The 13,504-nt window shown below is 37.2% G+C and overlaps 2 protein-coding genes across 2 annotated transcripts; one reads left to right on the top strand and one right to left on the bottom strand.

The window, feature by feature from the left end:
* Positions 1 to 5,855: 5,855 nt before the first annotated feature.
* Positions 5,856 to 7,809, top strand: LOC122302742 (cytochrome P450 94B3-like). Its single transcript, XM_043114150.1, has one exon. It carries the CDS (start codon positions 5,950 to 5,952, stop codon positions 7,438 to 7,440), a length of 1,491 nt encoding a protein of 496 aa, XP_042970084.1. The 5' UTR covers positions 5,856 to 5,949; the 3' UTR covers positions 7,441 to 7,809.
* A 242-nt stretch (positions 7,810 to 8,051) lies between these two features.
* LOC122302741 (ATPase family AAA domain-containing protein FIGL1) lies at positions 8,052 to 13,257 on the bottom strand. The gene is made up of 13 exons (XM_043114149.1): positions 12,868 to 13,257; positions 12,210 to 12,348; positions 11,735 to 12,112; positions 11,168 to 11,406; positions 10,554 to 10,681; positions 10,334 to 10,452; positions 10,160 to 10,252; positions 9,829 to 9,930; positions 9,429 to 9,531; positions 8,888 to 8,971; positions 8,709 to 8,804; positions 8,450 to 8,577; positions 8,052 to 8,350 (listed from the first exon to the last, which is right to left on the bottom strand). The coding sequence occupies exons 1-13, from the start codon at positions 13,215 to 13,217 to the stop codon at positions 8,249 to 8,251; spliced, it is 2,061 nt and encodes a 686-aa protein (XP_042970083.1). The 5' UTR covers positions 13,218 to 13,257; the 3' UTR covers positions 8,052 to 8,248.
* Positions 13,258 to 13,504: the final 247 nt, after the last annotated feature.

Below are 13,504 nucleotides of genomic sequence, written 5' to 3'. Positions count from 1 at the left end.
AAGCTGTCCGAGAGAGAATGTTTGATATTCTTTTAAAGAAACGTGTAAATGAAGATAAGTTCGTGGGTGATGGCTGGAGATGCTTATGGAAGAGATAAGGGAGATGATAAGGCTGGAGTTGAGAGTTGAGTGTGGTTTTCTCCTACCCAAAATATCTATAAAATATTATCTCAAAATATTCTATCCAATAATATCTATAAAAATCAGCTCAATATATTTTCCAAATGTGGAGTAGACTTGGAAGAGTAAGGTGGCTAAAATCTTTCTATGTGTATTTTAAATCTCTATTCTTAAGATATTTTCCAAATGTGTATTTTGCTTAGGTGTCATGATCTCACACCTTGATTTCCTTCACAATTCCATCTAATGGTTTCTCTTTGTGCCAAGTATCTAATACTATTCATTATGTGTGGTTAAGATCTTGCCAAGTGTCCAAATAAAATATCGCTATCCTAATTTGGACATTTCACACTATGATTTTGAAAACACTGCGCTCAGTACATTTACCGAGGTTACTATTCACTCCAAAAATAAACGTAATAAACTTAGTACTGAAAAATTCTAAATATTTAATTAAGCCTAGTGGTGTAGACTATAATGTATTCTGACACTTTTAACTATCTCAAATAATTAAAATCGCATTTCTAGCACCATAGTGAGTGATAACACTAACTATGTTGATAGGCTAAAATTTATGCGATTAGTCGATTCGTGTAAACTTACAGAGTTTTCACGAGGTTCCTAAAGTCAATAGAAATTCCTTAATTGAATTTCTAGCGGGTTGTTACAGTCTCGCCTACGGTGCATGCGTTAAGGATGGTAGTAGTCCTGCCTGCGATTCCCACCTATAGTGGGAGCTGTAGGGATAATGGTAGTCCTGCCTACGGTGCACGCAGTAGAGATGGTGGTAGAGTCCCGCCTGTGATTCACACCTACAATGTTCTGATAGATTGAAAGAGATGATAAAGGAACTGTAGAGATGGTGGTAAGTATGGACGGTGGTAGAGTCCCACTTATAATGCATGCGGTAGGGATAGTGGTAAGCAGAGATGGTGGTAGTCCCGTCTGCGATTCCCGCCTACAGTGGGAGCTGTAGGGATGGTGGTAGAGCCACGCATATGATTTTCACGTACAGTGTCAGTTGGTTAATGTGCCATTTTCTGGAAAAAATTGTGGTTTTTAATAAATGGATATGTGAACTATTTTCTGGAAAAATTAAAGATTTTTATACTGAGTTATTTTTTGAGAAAATTGCAGATGTTATTTAATGGATTTAGTCTTTAGGCCAAAATGAGATTTTAGCACCTGTTGGAAATAATTATTTTTGAGAAATGATGATTTTTGGGTTTCATACATATTTCGTCATATGCAGGCATTTTGTTGGTTGTATGAATGTATTTTCATTTCTTGGATTATTTGGTTTATTACTTACTGAGATTCGCAATCTGACAGTGTTTGACACCCTGCAGTTCCAGTTTATGGAACTGTATATTTTGATGCAGATGAAGACCTCTTAAGCCTAAGAGGTCAGCTCTACTGAAAATGTGACATGTGTAACAGCCCGCTAGAAATTCAATTAAGGAATTTCTATTGACTTTAGGAACCTCGTGAAAACTCTGTAAGTTTACACGAATCGACTAATCGCATAAATTTTAGCCTGTCAACATAGTTAGTGTTATCACTCACTATGGTGCCAGAAATGCGATTTTAATTATTTGAGATAGTTAAAAGTGTCAGAATACATTATAGTCTACACCACTAGGCTTAATTGAATATTTAGAATTTTTCAGTACTAAGTTTATTACGTTTATTTTTGGAGTGAATAGTAACCTCGGTAAATGTACTGAGCGTAGTGTTTTCAAAATCATAGTGTGAAATGTCCAAATTAGGATAGCGATATTTTATTTGGACACTTGGCAAGATCTTAACCACACATAATGAATAGTATTAGATACTTGGCACAAAGAGAAACCATTAGATGGAATTGTGAAGGAAATCAAAGTGTGAGATCATGACACCTAAGCAAAATACACATTTGGAAAATATCTTAAGAATAGAGATTTAAAATACACATAGAAAGATTTTAGCCACCTTACTCTTCCAAGTCTACTCCACATTTGGAAAATATATTGAGCTGATTTTTATAGATATTATTGGATAGAATATTTTGAGATAATATTTTATAGATATTTTGGGTAGGAGAAAACCACACTCAACTCTCAACTCCAGCCTTATCATCTCCCTTATCTCTTCCATAAGCATCTCCAGCCATCACCCACGAACTTATCTTCATTTACACGTTTCTTTAAAAGAATATCAAACATTCTCTCTCGGACAGCTTTTAGGAGTTCTTTTGCATGCCCATTTCGAAGCTGTTGTAAGTGTTTTATCATAAAGTCTCATTCATATAAGTTGTTCCTTTTTGAGTCTAGTTTACATGGATATCTTATTTGCCCCATTTGAAGATCATTTGGTCAGTCAAATATTGTGTAAACTATAGAAAGGTCATTCTGGGAGATAAACTGGAGAATATGTTATAGTTTGGAGTTTTTGACCAAGCTAATGGATAGATATTGGTCCGAAATTTTTATGGAGTATTGTTAACATGTATATATGACTATTGGTTGAGGATTTTTGCATGATTGAAGGTTTTGATGAAATATTTGCTTAGATTTAGAAACTTAGAAACTGGAAGAAGAAAAACAGTTTCTATTTTGAGAAAGTTTAACTCTTTGGTGGTCTAAACCTATTCTAATGACTTTGATAATTTTATTGGAGGATGCTAAGCATCTTATATACATGTTATATTATTATTTTGAAGATATTTGATGTTAGTTTCAAAGATATGAAATTTTATGTAAAGAGATATTCAGATAAGCCAAAGTGTGGATGTTCTTGGCTAAATTTATGTTTTGGTTAATTTTTAACCATGTGATCTTGAATTAGAAGCTTATATATGTTTTAGGACATCTTTTTAAACCATGTGATGGTTTGGTTTGAAGATCACATATTTATAAGTCATAGATCAAAAGGTTGATCAAAACAAGTTGGAAACAAAAATCAATAGAAATAGCATATGAGAATTTCGGCACTATGAAGTTTTAATAGTTGTGATTAGTTTTAAATTTTTCTAAATTGATATTTGAGTTGAGGATAAAATTTACATGAGGCATGTAAATTTTGGTGACTTTTGGAGTTAGTATGCAAAATCCTTAAGTTATGGGTAAAACGGTCATTTTCCTACATATAGAAAGTAAAATGAAAATTTTACTCTTTAAGTTAGTATTTTTCCATATTTCAAATTATTAGTGATTTAGTACTAACTTTTAGAATCACTAATTACAGTTCCTCGTGATCGCGCTTGAGGTTTTATAAGAAACGCGGAGATCGAGGTAAGTTAGCTTTTAACTTACTAGCAGTCTACTGTGTATGTGTGCTAAGTAAAAGAACTATAGTGTATGTATGTGTGTTATCATATATGTTATGCCACGCCAAGTTATCACGTAATTGTTTATTATACAGAATTTATTCTGTCATCAATTTTTATCTGTTACATAATATATTCTGTTATGTATTACTGTACATTACAAGTACGTCATGCTAAGTATGTCATATATTACATGTATGTCAAGTCATGTAATATTCACTGTTGCAAGTATGTCATGTTAAATATGTTGTCTATTATATGTTATGCCATGTTACGAAATGTTTCTATCTCAAGTTGGTCATGTATTTCAAGTTATGTTCAAGTCACGTTTCATCTTGAGTACATTATGTTTGTGTAGAATACATGGGGCCACAACAACTGTGGAGTATGTATTTTACTACAATTGTGATGCGTAGAATACATGGGGCCACAATAACTGTGGAGTATGTATTTACACGTAGAATACATGGGGCCACAACAACTGTGGAGTGTGTATTTTTCATGTTAAGTCAAGTTTGTGTAGAATACATGGGGCCACAACAACTGTGGAGTATGTATTTACACGTAGAATACATGGGGCCACAACAACTGTGGAGTATGTATTTTTCATGTTAAGTCAAGTTTATGTAGAATACATGGGGCCACAACAACTGTGGAGTATGTATTTAACTGCATAATGATGTGTAGAATACATGGGGCCACAACAACTGTGGAGTATGTATTTTTAATGTTAAGTCAAGTTTGTGTAGAATACATGGGGCCACAACAACTGTGGAGTATGTATTTACACGTAGAATACATGGGGCCATAACAACTGTGGAGTATGTATTTTTCATGTTAATTCAAGTTTCAAAGCAAGTTCATGCTAAGTCAAGTTCAGTTCATGATTCAATTTAAGCTATGTCAATTATGTTATGTTGTACGCTAAGTTATGCTTTAATTACTTATGAATTTGATTATGCATTTATGCTTTTACTGTCATACATGCATCATTAGTCTGTATGGAAGTTTTTTGTTAACTTGCTGAGATTTGTAATCAAATCTCACTGTGGTAGTCCCAACTACCATTCCCCCCGAATGGTAGATCTTGTTACAGGACCTGAAGGAGGATCAGGAGCTGACCAACTAGACACAGTCGACTGAACGACGGTGCGTCGTTAATGTTAATATAGTAGTTAAATTACTACTTGTACGATGGAGTTGCATCTCCAGTACTATTGGATCATAACTATTTTGGAATAGTGTTGTGATCTTAGTTATTCAATGGATCTTTATGTATGAAGTATGTTTCAAGTATTGGGATATTTTCAGTTTGGTGCATAGTATTGCTAAAGAAAAAAATTATCCGCTGCGAATATTGCATAATGTTAGATGCATGTTAGGATTATTGCATCTTATATGTCATGAACGGGGGCAGGTAACCTTGTGTTGCATGTCTCGACGCTTCAAATGTTCGTCCGATCCCAAACGGAATTTGGGGGCGTCACAACATGTGTTCGCTTTTTGGATTATGGGGTTTGTTTCCATTTTATCTATGTATTTTCCTTTTTACTTTATTTCTATAGATAATTGTATAATTTTCGGAAATACTTTTATTTTGATAAACTTGTATTTAAAATTCTGGTATTTAATTGATTTAGTTAATTTATGTATTGTGTTTTTGTTGTATACTTTCTACATGTGTACATATCTAATACTTATCGTTAACATGTATTACTCATATTGTCATCATCTCAACATCTTAATTTCCACGTGTCCATACATAGAAGTGGAAGGTCACAAATCTTACACGAGACTTGTATTTAGTATTACACATCAATAATACGTCAGTAGTGAAAGGAATCTATCCCTCTCACGTGCGTACCAAAGAGCCTCCCAAACTGTGGTCAATCCCTTTGGGTGGGGGGAACAGGTCCTTGCTAATTGCCCCTAGCGTCAACTCCATGTGTGCGAGAGCATTTTCTAGAACAGACTTTTTACGAGGGAAAACCAAAATAAAGATGGGAAAAATCACATGGAGATGATAGAGTCAAGGGCAGCACGTTCTTTTCATAATTGGACTGTATATAAGCAGTTAGCGCCGAATGGTATCAACTGCGCATATCATTATTTTTCTCATTACTTTGGATAACTACCCACTATCAACGAACACCCACAGTTTTCGTTTTTTGTTTTTTTTATAAAAAGACCAGCCACAGTTAATATTTAAATGTGAAAGCACATAAAACAACAGGTTGTCAATATAATAATAACAAAAATAAGCCAATCGTTCGGTAGTTATACCCATTCAGTTTTCACATTCTCACAGTACGTTAATTTTAGTATTTAATGGCATATGACTTGGTTTTTCAAATGGAAAATTTAGATTCAAAACTCCATACTCTTATATAAAAAATAATAATAATAATAATAATAATAATAATAAAATCAATACCTTAGGCTTACTAAAGGCTTGCTTCCAAAGTTCAAAAGCATACATTGGCACCATTTACACCCTTCTGTTTTAGTATCTCCTCGCTATCATGGTACTCTTCTTATTGTTCCCAATTCTTCTCTACTTGTTTCACGTTATTTTACGTGACCTCCGGCGAATTCGAAAAACTTCAGGCCATGGCCCGCCAAACTATCCTATCATTGGGTGCTTGATTTCCTTCTACGAGCACCGCAATCGCCTCTTAGACTGGTATACCGAGTTACTCACGGAGTCAGCAACCAACACAATTGTGGTGCACCGGTTTGGTGCACCACGGACCATAGTCACAGCAAATCCAGAGAATGTAGAGTATATGCTCAAGACAAACTTTAACAACTTCCCCAAAGGCAAGCCATTCACCGAAATCCTTGGGGACTTTCTTGGCTGTGGAATATTCAATGTGGATGGAGAACTTTGGCACAGCCAGCGGAAGTTGGCCAGCCATGAGTTCAGCGCCAAGTCCCTGCGAGAATTTGTCATGAATGCCTTGGAGGAAGAATTGGAACACCAGTTGTTGCCCCTACTAGAGTCGCTGGCCTGCGCAAATGAAGTGGTCGACTTGCAAGAGTTGCTGAGACGACTCGCCTTCAATATTGTTTGCAAAATTTCCTTGGGAATAGATCGTTTTTGCTTAGATCCTTCCCTACCCATTCCACCACTAGCAAGGGCTTTTGACATGGCGTCAGAGGTATGTGCAAGGCGTGGAGCTGCGCCTCTTTTCATTATTTGGAAGATTAAAAGATGGCTTGGAGTAGGATCTGAGCGAAGGCTAAAGGATGCTGTCAGAGAAGTTCATGCCTACGTGACTGTTATAATTCAAAATAGGAAGAAAAAAATTAATCAAGGTGAGGTTCGCAGCGAAGATGATCTCCTATCTCGGTTCATATCAGCAGGCTATGAAGATGAGGTTATAAGAGATATGGTGATAAGCTTCATCATGGCAGGGAGGGACACAACTTCAGCAGCCATGACATGGCTCTTCTGGTTGCTTTCCTGCCATCCAGATACAGAGCAAGAACTATTGAAGGAAATAGAGTATGTGAGGGAGGATGTGCTGGGTTTTGAATCATTGAAGGAGTTGGTGTTGTTGAAGGCATGTCTTTGCGAGTCCATGAGGCTCTACCCACCGGTGGCCTGGGACTCCAAGCATGCTATTGTCAACGACTTGTTGCCCGATGGTACTCCTATCAATGCAGGAGATAGGTTGACTTACTTCCCTTACGGTATGGGAAGAATGGAAGCACTGTGGGGAAAGGACCAGTTCGAGTTCAAGCCGGATAGGTGGTTTATCGAACCGGACAAGGAGAGAGGGGCACTGAAGAAGGTGTGCCCCTACAAGTTTCCAATTTTTCAGGCCGGTCCAAGGGTGTGTCTCGGGAAGGAGATGGCTTTCATTCAGATGGAGTACGTTGTGGCTTCCATTCTTAGGCGGTTCGAAATTAGACCCGTCAGTTCAGACAGGCCGGTCTTTGTACCACGCCTGACAGCTCACATGGCTGGCGGGTTAAAGGTTTTGGTTCGCAAGAGAGGGCCACGCTGAGGTAGGCTTAAGAAACTCCCAAAAAAAAAAAAAAAAAAATCGAATAAAATAGTAAGTCATTAGTCAATGGTTATTATAATTCTGATTTGTTGGGGGTGTAACATGCCACGCTGCCTCATTTGTATTATAAGTACACGGGTGTTGAATATGTACAAAACTATCATAAAGTAATCTTTGTATAAACCATAAGCAGTAACGCGAGCTATGGTTATCAGTATCGTCAATCGTGGTTATGGGGTTATTCAATATAATCCAAAACCACGTGCCCATTCAATTGGAGAACGTGTGTGCTTGTGAAGACATGAACAGTGTTTAGTATATATTCCAGATCTAGTCAGAGCATTGCATTTGGCTTGTTTGTAAAGATTACTTCACATGCTATACTTTTATTTCTTTAGAGGAAATAAAGGGGTGTTGGGGACTGGGGGAGTTGATACTTGACACTCTAGAAAGGCTGAAAACTAGAGTTTGAAATCGGGAAATGGGGGGCAGTTCACAAAATACGAATAATGGCGCCTAGAAGTCGACAAACACATCTATTTGTTCTTTCTTTCTTCTGATGAACTATAATAACGAGAAACTAAATGTAGCTAAACCGATGACCCACTTGGTGCTGCGATGAAGTAAAATTACTACTATTATTTTGATCAAGTAAACAACTTCGTGAATAGATCGGATCTCAGACTCAGGATTAGACTGGGAACTACTCGTTTCAGGATACAAGCTGATGGATGTTGATTTAATGATCACCGACTGCTTCTCACAAGCGGTGATTTTCCTTGTCGCTTTGCATTAATAAAACTCATTCCTAGAGTGATAAACTTCCGAATTGCTTGTTCCATTCATCATAAGTACTAAGTTCATTCAAGGAAACTGAGGGCCTTACCTCTTGCAATGCGTTCTCGAAGTCCTACAGAAATGAGTAAAAGAATCTCAAAAAGAAAATTAAGTTAAAGAAATATAAGAAAGGTTTTGTGAGTTATAGTCTATAGATGGAGTATTTTCTTACCTGAAGCGTTACTGGCCGCATATCGTCCTTTTTTAGCTTTGTAATTTCTATGCCTTGTCTCAGAGCCTCTCTAAGTGGACCCATAGATGCATCCTTCACTAGGTTTTTCATGTCTGATCCTGAATACCCTGTAAAAGAAAATTTTCAAGCAATGAAACTTCACACAAAACCCAGATTCAAAACCTCAAAGCAATAGTCAGACTACTGCACAGAAGCTAATGAATTTATCCTCGTACAGCATATAGAACATTAAAGATACCTTCAGTCAAATTACAAATCATGTCAATTTCCTCTTTTGAAAGCTTGAATAGTCCGTCCTTCTCTAAGAGATTGCGTATGATCCAGGCTCTTGCTTCTTCATCATCAATTTCAGCTGGTTAGCCACTAAATCACGGCATTATAATCATTAGTAAATTAGCTAAGCTTTGGACACTGCACCTGACGAAGGTAGGGGGATATAAAGTCTCTTAGTGAGCCGCCTCCGTGCTGCTTCATCAAGTTCTTGGGGTCGATTTGTTGCTCCTGGAAAACGTACCAACCAGTAATAATGATATATCACGCTCCATAGAAAAATTTATGGTATATAGTATTAAGAAATGGTTAGTCTAAAAAGACAACTATTGATAGTAGCATATGATTCAAAGAGAGTCCAAGCCAATGTAATATGGGACATAAACCAATAAAATTAACCCCCACCCAATAGGAAATGATACAATTAATCCCCAAAACAGGGTATTATGAGGACAGCTTATATAGCTCGTACAGTTTGTTTTGCTTTGTGATAAGCATTTCAAAAAGAAAACGACTAGCAAGCTAATATAACTTTGCACGGGTCAGAAAAATAAAATATGGAATTGAAGTTAAATCTTGCATAAATAAACTAACTTCCGCAGATGTAAACTACAGATTTTAAGAAACCTTCACTTAATCTAGAAAAAACATAAATGAAATAATTGAATTTGGTTGCTCAACAATTTACCTATGAGCAGAATTTGCTCACTGCCACTGTCAAAGCCTTCTATTTCAATGAGGAACTGGGTCTTAAGTCGTCTACTTGATTCATGTTCACCTTCTGACTTACGCTGCAACCAACCATACAAAATGTAATCATAAACTTGTATTGGTCATTCAGGGAACCATAACTGCAATCCCCAAGTATACACTGATAAATTGAATGTGATGAACCTCCATGTATCTGGGAAGCACCTTCCAGAGGTACAAGATTTAGCAAGAAGCAACTAAGCAATTTTATTCACCTACATGGGAGAACTTTTACAATTTTTGCAGGTCTGTGCAAGAAATATGATGCAGCGTCCATAGGATAGGGGCGGCTTACACCATGATTTCATGTTTGTCATGAGGAAAAGAACATGCCTTACCTGAGAAAGAAGTGAATCAATTTCATCAACAAAAATCACAGCTGGCTGACGACAACAGGCTACTCCGAAAAGGGCCCTCACTAGCTTTTCACCCTCACCAATCTACAATCACCGGTCAAAATGTTAGATATTCAAAAGTATCCTCTAGAAAGGAGAAAGAAGCTCTAAAGAAAAGGATTTCAACATTGATCTTCTAAATAACTCAAGAAATAATGATGGAAAATGAAGTTTATCATTACAATCCAATTACTAATCTCAAGTTATGTTTATCATGGCATTCCCAAAAAACATGGAACCATGACCAAGCTAAAGTTGACTGAGATAAACATACCCACTTGCTAGTTAATGAACTGGCAGATATGTAGAAAAATGTTGCTTTCGCCTCTCCAGCTATGGCTTTCCCAATCATTGTTTTTCCCGTTCCCTAAAATATGGCAACTACTCAGATAGATTATAAACCAGCAATATTTATGAACGCACCTGTTTAGGAGGATTCAGCACTTACAGGTGGACCAAAAAGAAGAAGGCCTCTTCCAGGAGAACGACAACCTTTAAATATGTCAGGACGTAATAGAGGCCATATGACCATCTCGGTCACACATTTTTTAGCATGCTCCAAACCAGCTACAGCATTGTCAGGATATGAGAGTAAATCAGAATCTGTTCACAGATGGCAATATCCATAAAATTGAAATGCCACAGGAAGTTTGAAGCATTGAAATTACCGATATCATCCCAACGAACATTAGGATCCCTGTCCATAATCTCATTACTGATATGTTCAATAAGACGAGGTTCCAAATTCCTTAATTTTTCTGGAAGCTCACCATCAGGGCCACATAGCATCTCTAAACTAAAGAAAGAAGCACATTACCACATCAATGTCCAGTACAAACAACAAAAACTAACTACTCTAATTCAAAAACCAGAGGGGAGTGAGTGAGAGAGAGACATAACTCCTAAGAAAGTAATTTCAGAATACCCTGCAACAAACAATTTAAAAAACTGGGACATCACCTGCTTCCAATAAGAGCAATTGCTAAAACCTTTATTAGGTGCAAATAAAAAGACCAGAACGCCAACAAGAGGGCATTCCTTATGGATGAATCCGAAATAGAATTGTGGGAGTTGATCCTAAAACCACCTTATATGGCTTATTGTATTGGAACACAAAGCCATTGGTTTACTGTACCTTATTCCACTAAAAACAAATAGATGCTTCAAGCAACCATTGGAGACCACTTACTAACAACTTAACAACCTGAAGCATGTGGAGATTTTGAGTATACATAAGGAAAAACTTTAGACTGCATTTTTAATATCATGGTTAACCACTCACCATCTCTTTGTTGAGTCATCCAATGAATCATCACACTTTCCAGCAATTCGTGAAGCCACATTCCCGACATTGCCCCCACTGGATTTGATAGGGGGAACAAAACTGCCACGGACACCACGGCGTGAAAAACCATATGATTTCCCACCATAACCTCTATTGGCACAATTGCTATCACTTTGGGGGGAGACAGAAGCACTTGGTGATCCTGCTAACCCCTGTCTTTGCCTTGCATCCATTTTCTGTCACAAAGAAGAGACAATGTGATCAACATTGCTTCATACGAACAATATGCTAGGGAAAGAAAAGACAATAACTCATAAGGTATACTTCCGACAAGATCAGATATTCTTTCTTAAGAAGTCACTTCCAAAGCAAGATTATCTAGAAACTACTCATAACTCTAATCTCTCAAAACAAACTTTCCTATACATATGTGTACAAATCTGAAGAAACAAATCTTGAAATGTTTTAGATGATTGCATATCTAAATTAGAGTTCTCCACTTATCGTTCAAGGTCTGATTTAGTAATGACAGATATATCAGGGAATGTGTTGTCTAGAGTATACCAATATTGCTCGAGCTGTAACAAACCCGTTGCCAGAAGCATCGGGGCTAGCTTCTTCATTGCCAGATGGAGACTTTGAATTATCTACCACAGGCGAAATAATTTCCCTATGTGCACGTTTTGCCCCTACGTTACTTCCATAAACTCTTTCTTCCTCTTCAACTTTTGGAGAAGGTGAGAAGCCATGACCTTTTGTGTGGATGTTATGTGAATGAGGCTTTTCCACAATAAGGCAGTCATCAGGGTTGTTGCTTTTGGAGCTTAAAAAATTCTTGTATAAGCCATTACTAGCCCTCATCATGTAGGATTTCGAATTTGCTTGTGTCATGAATTTTGAAGCCGTGCTACTCAACTTGTTGTGCCTCTCCACATGATCTCCCTAAACAGAGAATGCAAAAATTTTAAAAGGAAAATGGCTGATATGCAAAAGGCTTTAGTCTATAAGAATCATATAAACACCTAGAATCTGCTAGTACCAATTCATTCACTGCTTTTCCATTAGAATGCCGAAGAAGAGCCCGAAAGTACTTGGACTGCTTGATCTTCTCAATGTCAATCTCTTCAATTGTTCGAAACACAGAACCTGGAGTGCTCTTTGCTTGATCAAATGCTCGACTGGACAAACAAAACGGACAGTCATTACAACATGCAATAAGCAAGTAGAAGAGTATCCGAGGCACAAAACCATATTCCTTATAAAAACTCGAGCAATTGCCCTAGTTGTAAACCTTACTCCATCTATAAGCATTATATTCAAAACTTGGGTCCTAGACATCCCAGCTTCTACTAATTACATGCGCATTCGTGTTGCATTCGATCATAGGGTCATTTGTTGGTTTCCAGTGTGCATTTACCCAATACACCAAAAGTAAATTGAAAATAATATACAAAATTAGCTTCGTTCCATATTTATTAGCTCTATTAGTTTACACTTTATGAGCTTAAACACCTTATAATAAAAGGAAACAAAAGTTACTGGTTATTTGCTCAGGAGAAAAAAGAAATGGTACTGGCTCCTTCCGAGCTTAACTTCAACTAAAAATCAAGCTCCGATCACGAAGCTTTTTCCAATGAGAATTCTAAGCTCAATTAATTCCATAGCATTAGATCGATAAGTTAAGAATATATCCGTACCGATCAGATTCTGGAATGAGGGAGCGGCGAGCCGCATCGACCTTCGCAGCGGCTTCACGGCGGATGGGGTTGATGAAAGCCTCATCGATATCGCAGCGAGATTGAGAGTCGAGGAAGCCGAGAAGGCGGAGCCCAAGGATCAAAGCCGCAGAGGGATCACGCCGCTCGAGGGCGAGATCGGCGCCGAAGAGAAGCGAGTGAAGCCGCTTCAGGTTCTGGTCCACTTGCTTCCTCCAGCACGTCTCTTCTGGTTGCTGATTTTTCTGTTCCACCATCTTCGCTGTCGAAGACGAAGCAGACGGTAATGGTGGTGAAGCTGAAATTAACTTGGGCTCCTCGTTTCCCGCCATTTCGCTTTTGCTTTACTTCGATCCGTGACTGTTCCTGGCTTTAATAGTGGAGTAGTGCCATGCCGCTGAGCGTGCACCTATCACAAATTTGAATGTTTAATTTTTTTTAATATTTTTGTTACATATTTAAATATTTTTTAAAAATTAAAAAAAAATATTAATACATTAAAAGTCATTTATTTATTTAATTAGTCATTTATTTAATCATTAAATAAAAAATAAATAAATACATGAATGGATAAAATGAAAAGATAAATTTAGATAATATACTAGTATTTTTCTTAAAA

The sequence above is a fragment of the Carya illinoinensis genome, chromosome 3 (assembly GCF_018687715.1).
Source record: "Carya illinoinensis cultivar Pawnee chromosome 3, C.illinoinensisPawnee_v1, whole genome shotgun sequence".
NCBI classification, from domain to species: Eukaryota; Viridiplantae; Streptophyta; class Magnoliopsida; order Fagales; family Juglandaceae; genus Carya; species Carya illinoinensis.
The sequence above is the reverse complement of the archived record's forward strand: the minus strand, read 5'-3'. Positions and strand labels throughout refer to the sequence as shown.

What these genes read in the sequence shown, in the direction of transcription:
- LOC122302742 (XM_043114150.1), top strand. Translation starts at nt 5,950, where the DNA reads ATGGTACTCTTCTTATTGTTCCCAATTCTTCTCTACTTGTTTCACGTT.
- LOC122302741 (XM_043114149.1), bottom strand. Translation starts at nt 13,217, where the DNA reads ATGGCGGGAAACGAGGAGCCCAAGTTAATTTCAGCTTCACCACCATTA. An exon ending in GATGACTCAACAAAGAGATG is followed by an intron (nt 10,682 to 11,167) that starts GTGAGTGGTTAA and finishes TTCTTTCTTTAG; the next exon opens with TTTAGAGATGCTATGTGGCC. An exon ending in TTCTTCTTTTTGGTCCACCT is followed by an intron (nt 10,253 to 10,333) that starts GTAAGTGCTGAA and finishes GCCATATTTTAG; the next exon opens with GGAACGGGAAAAACAATGAT.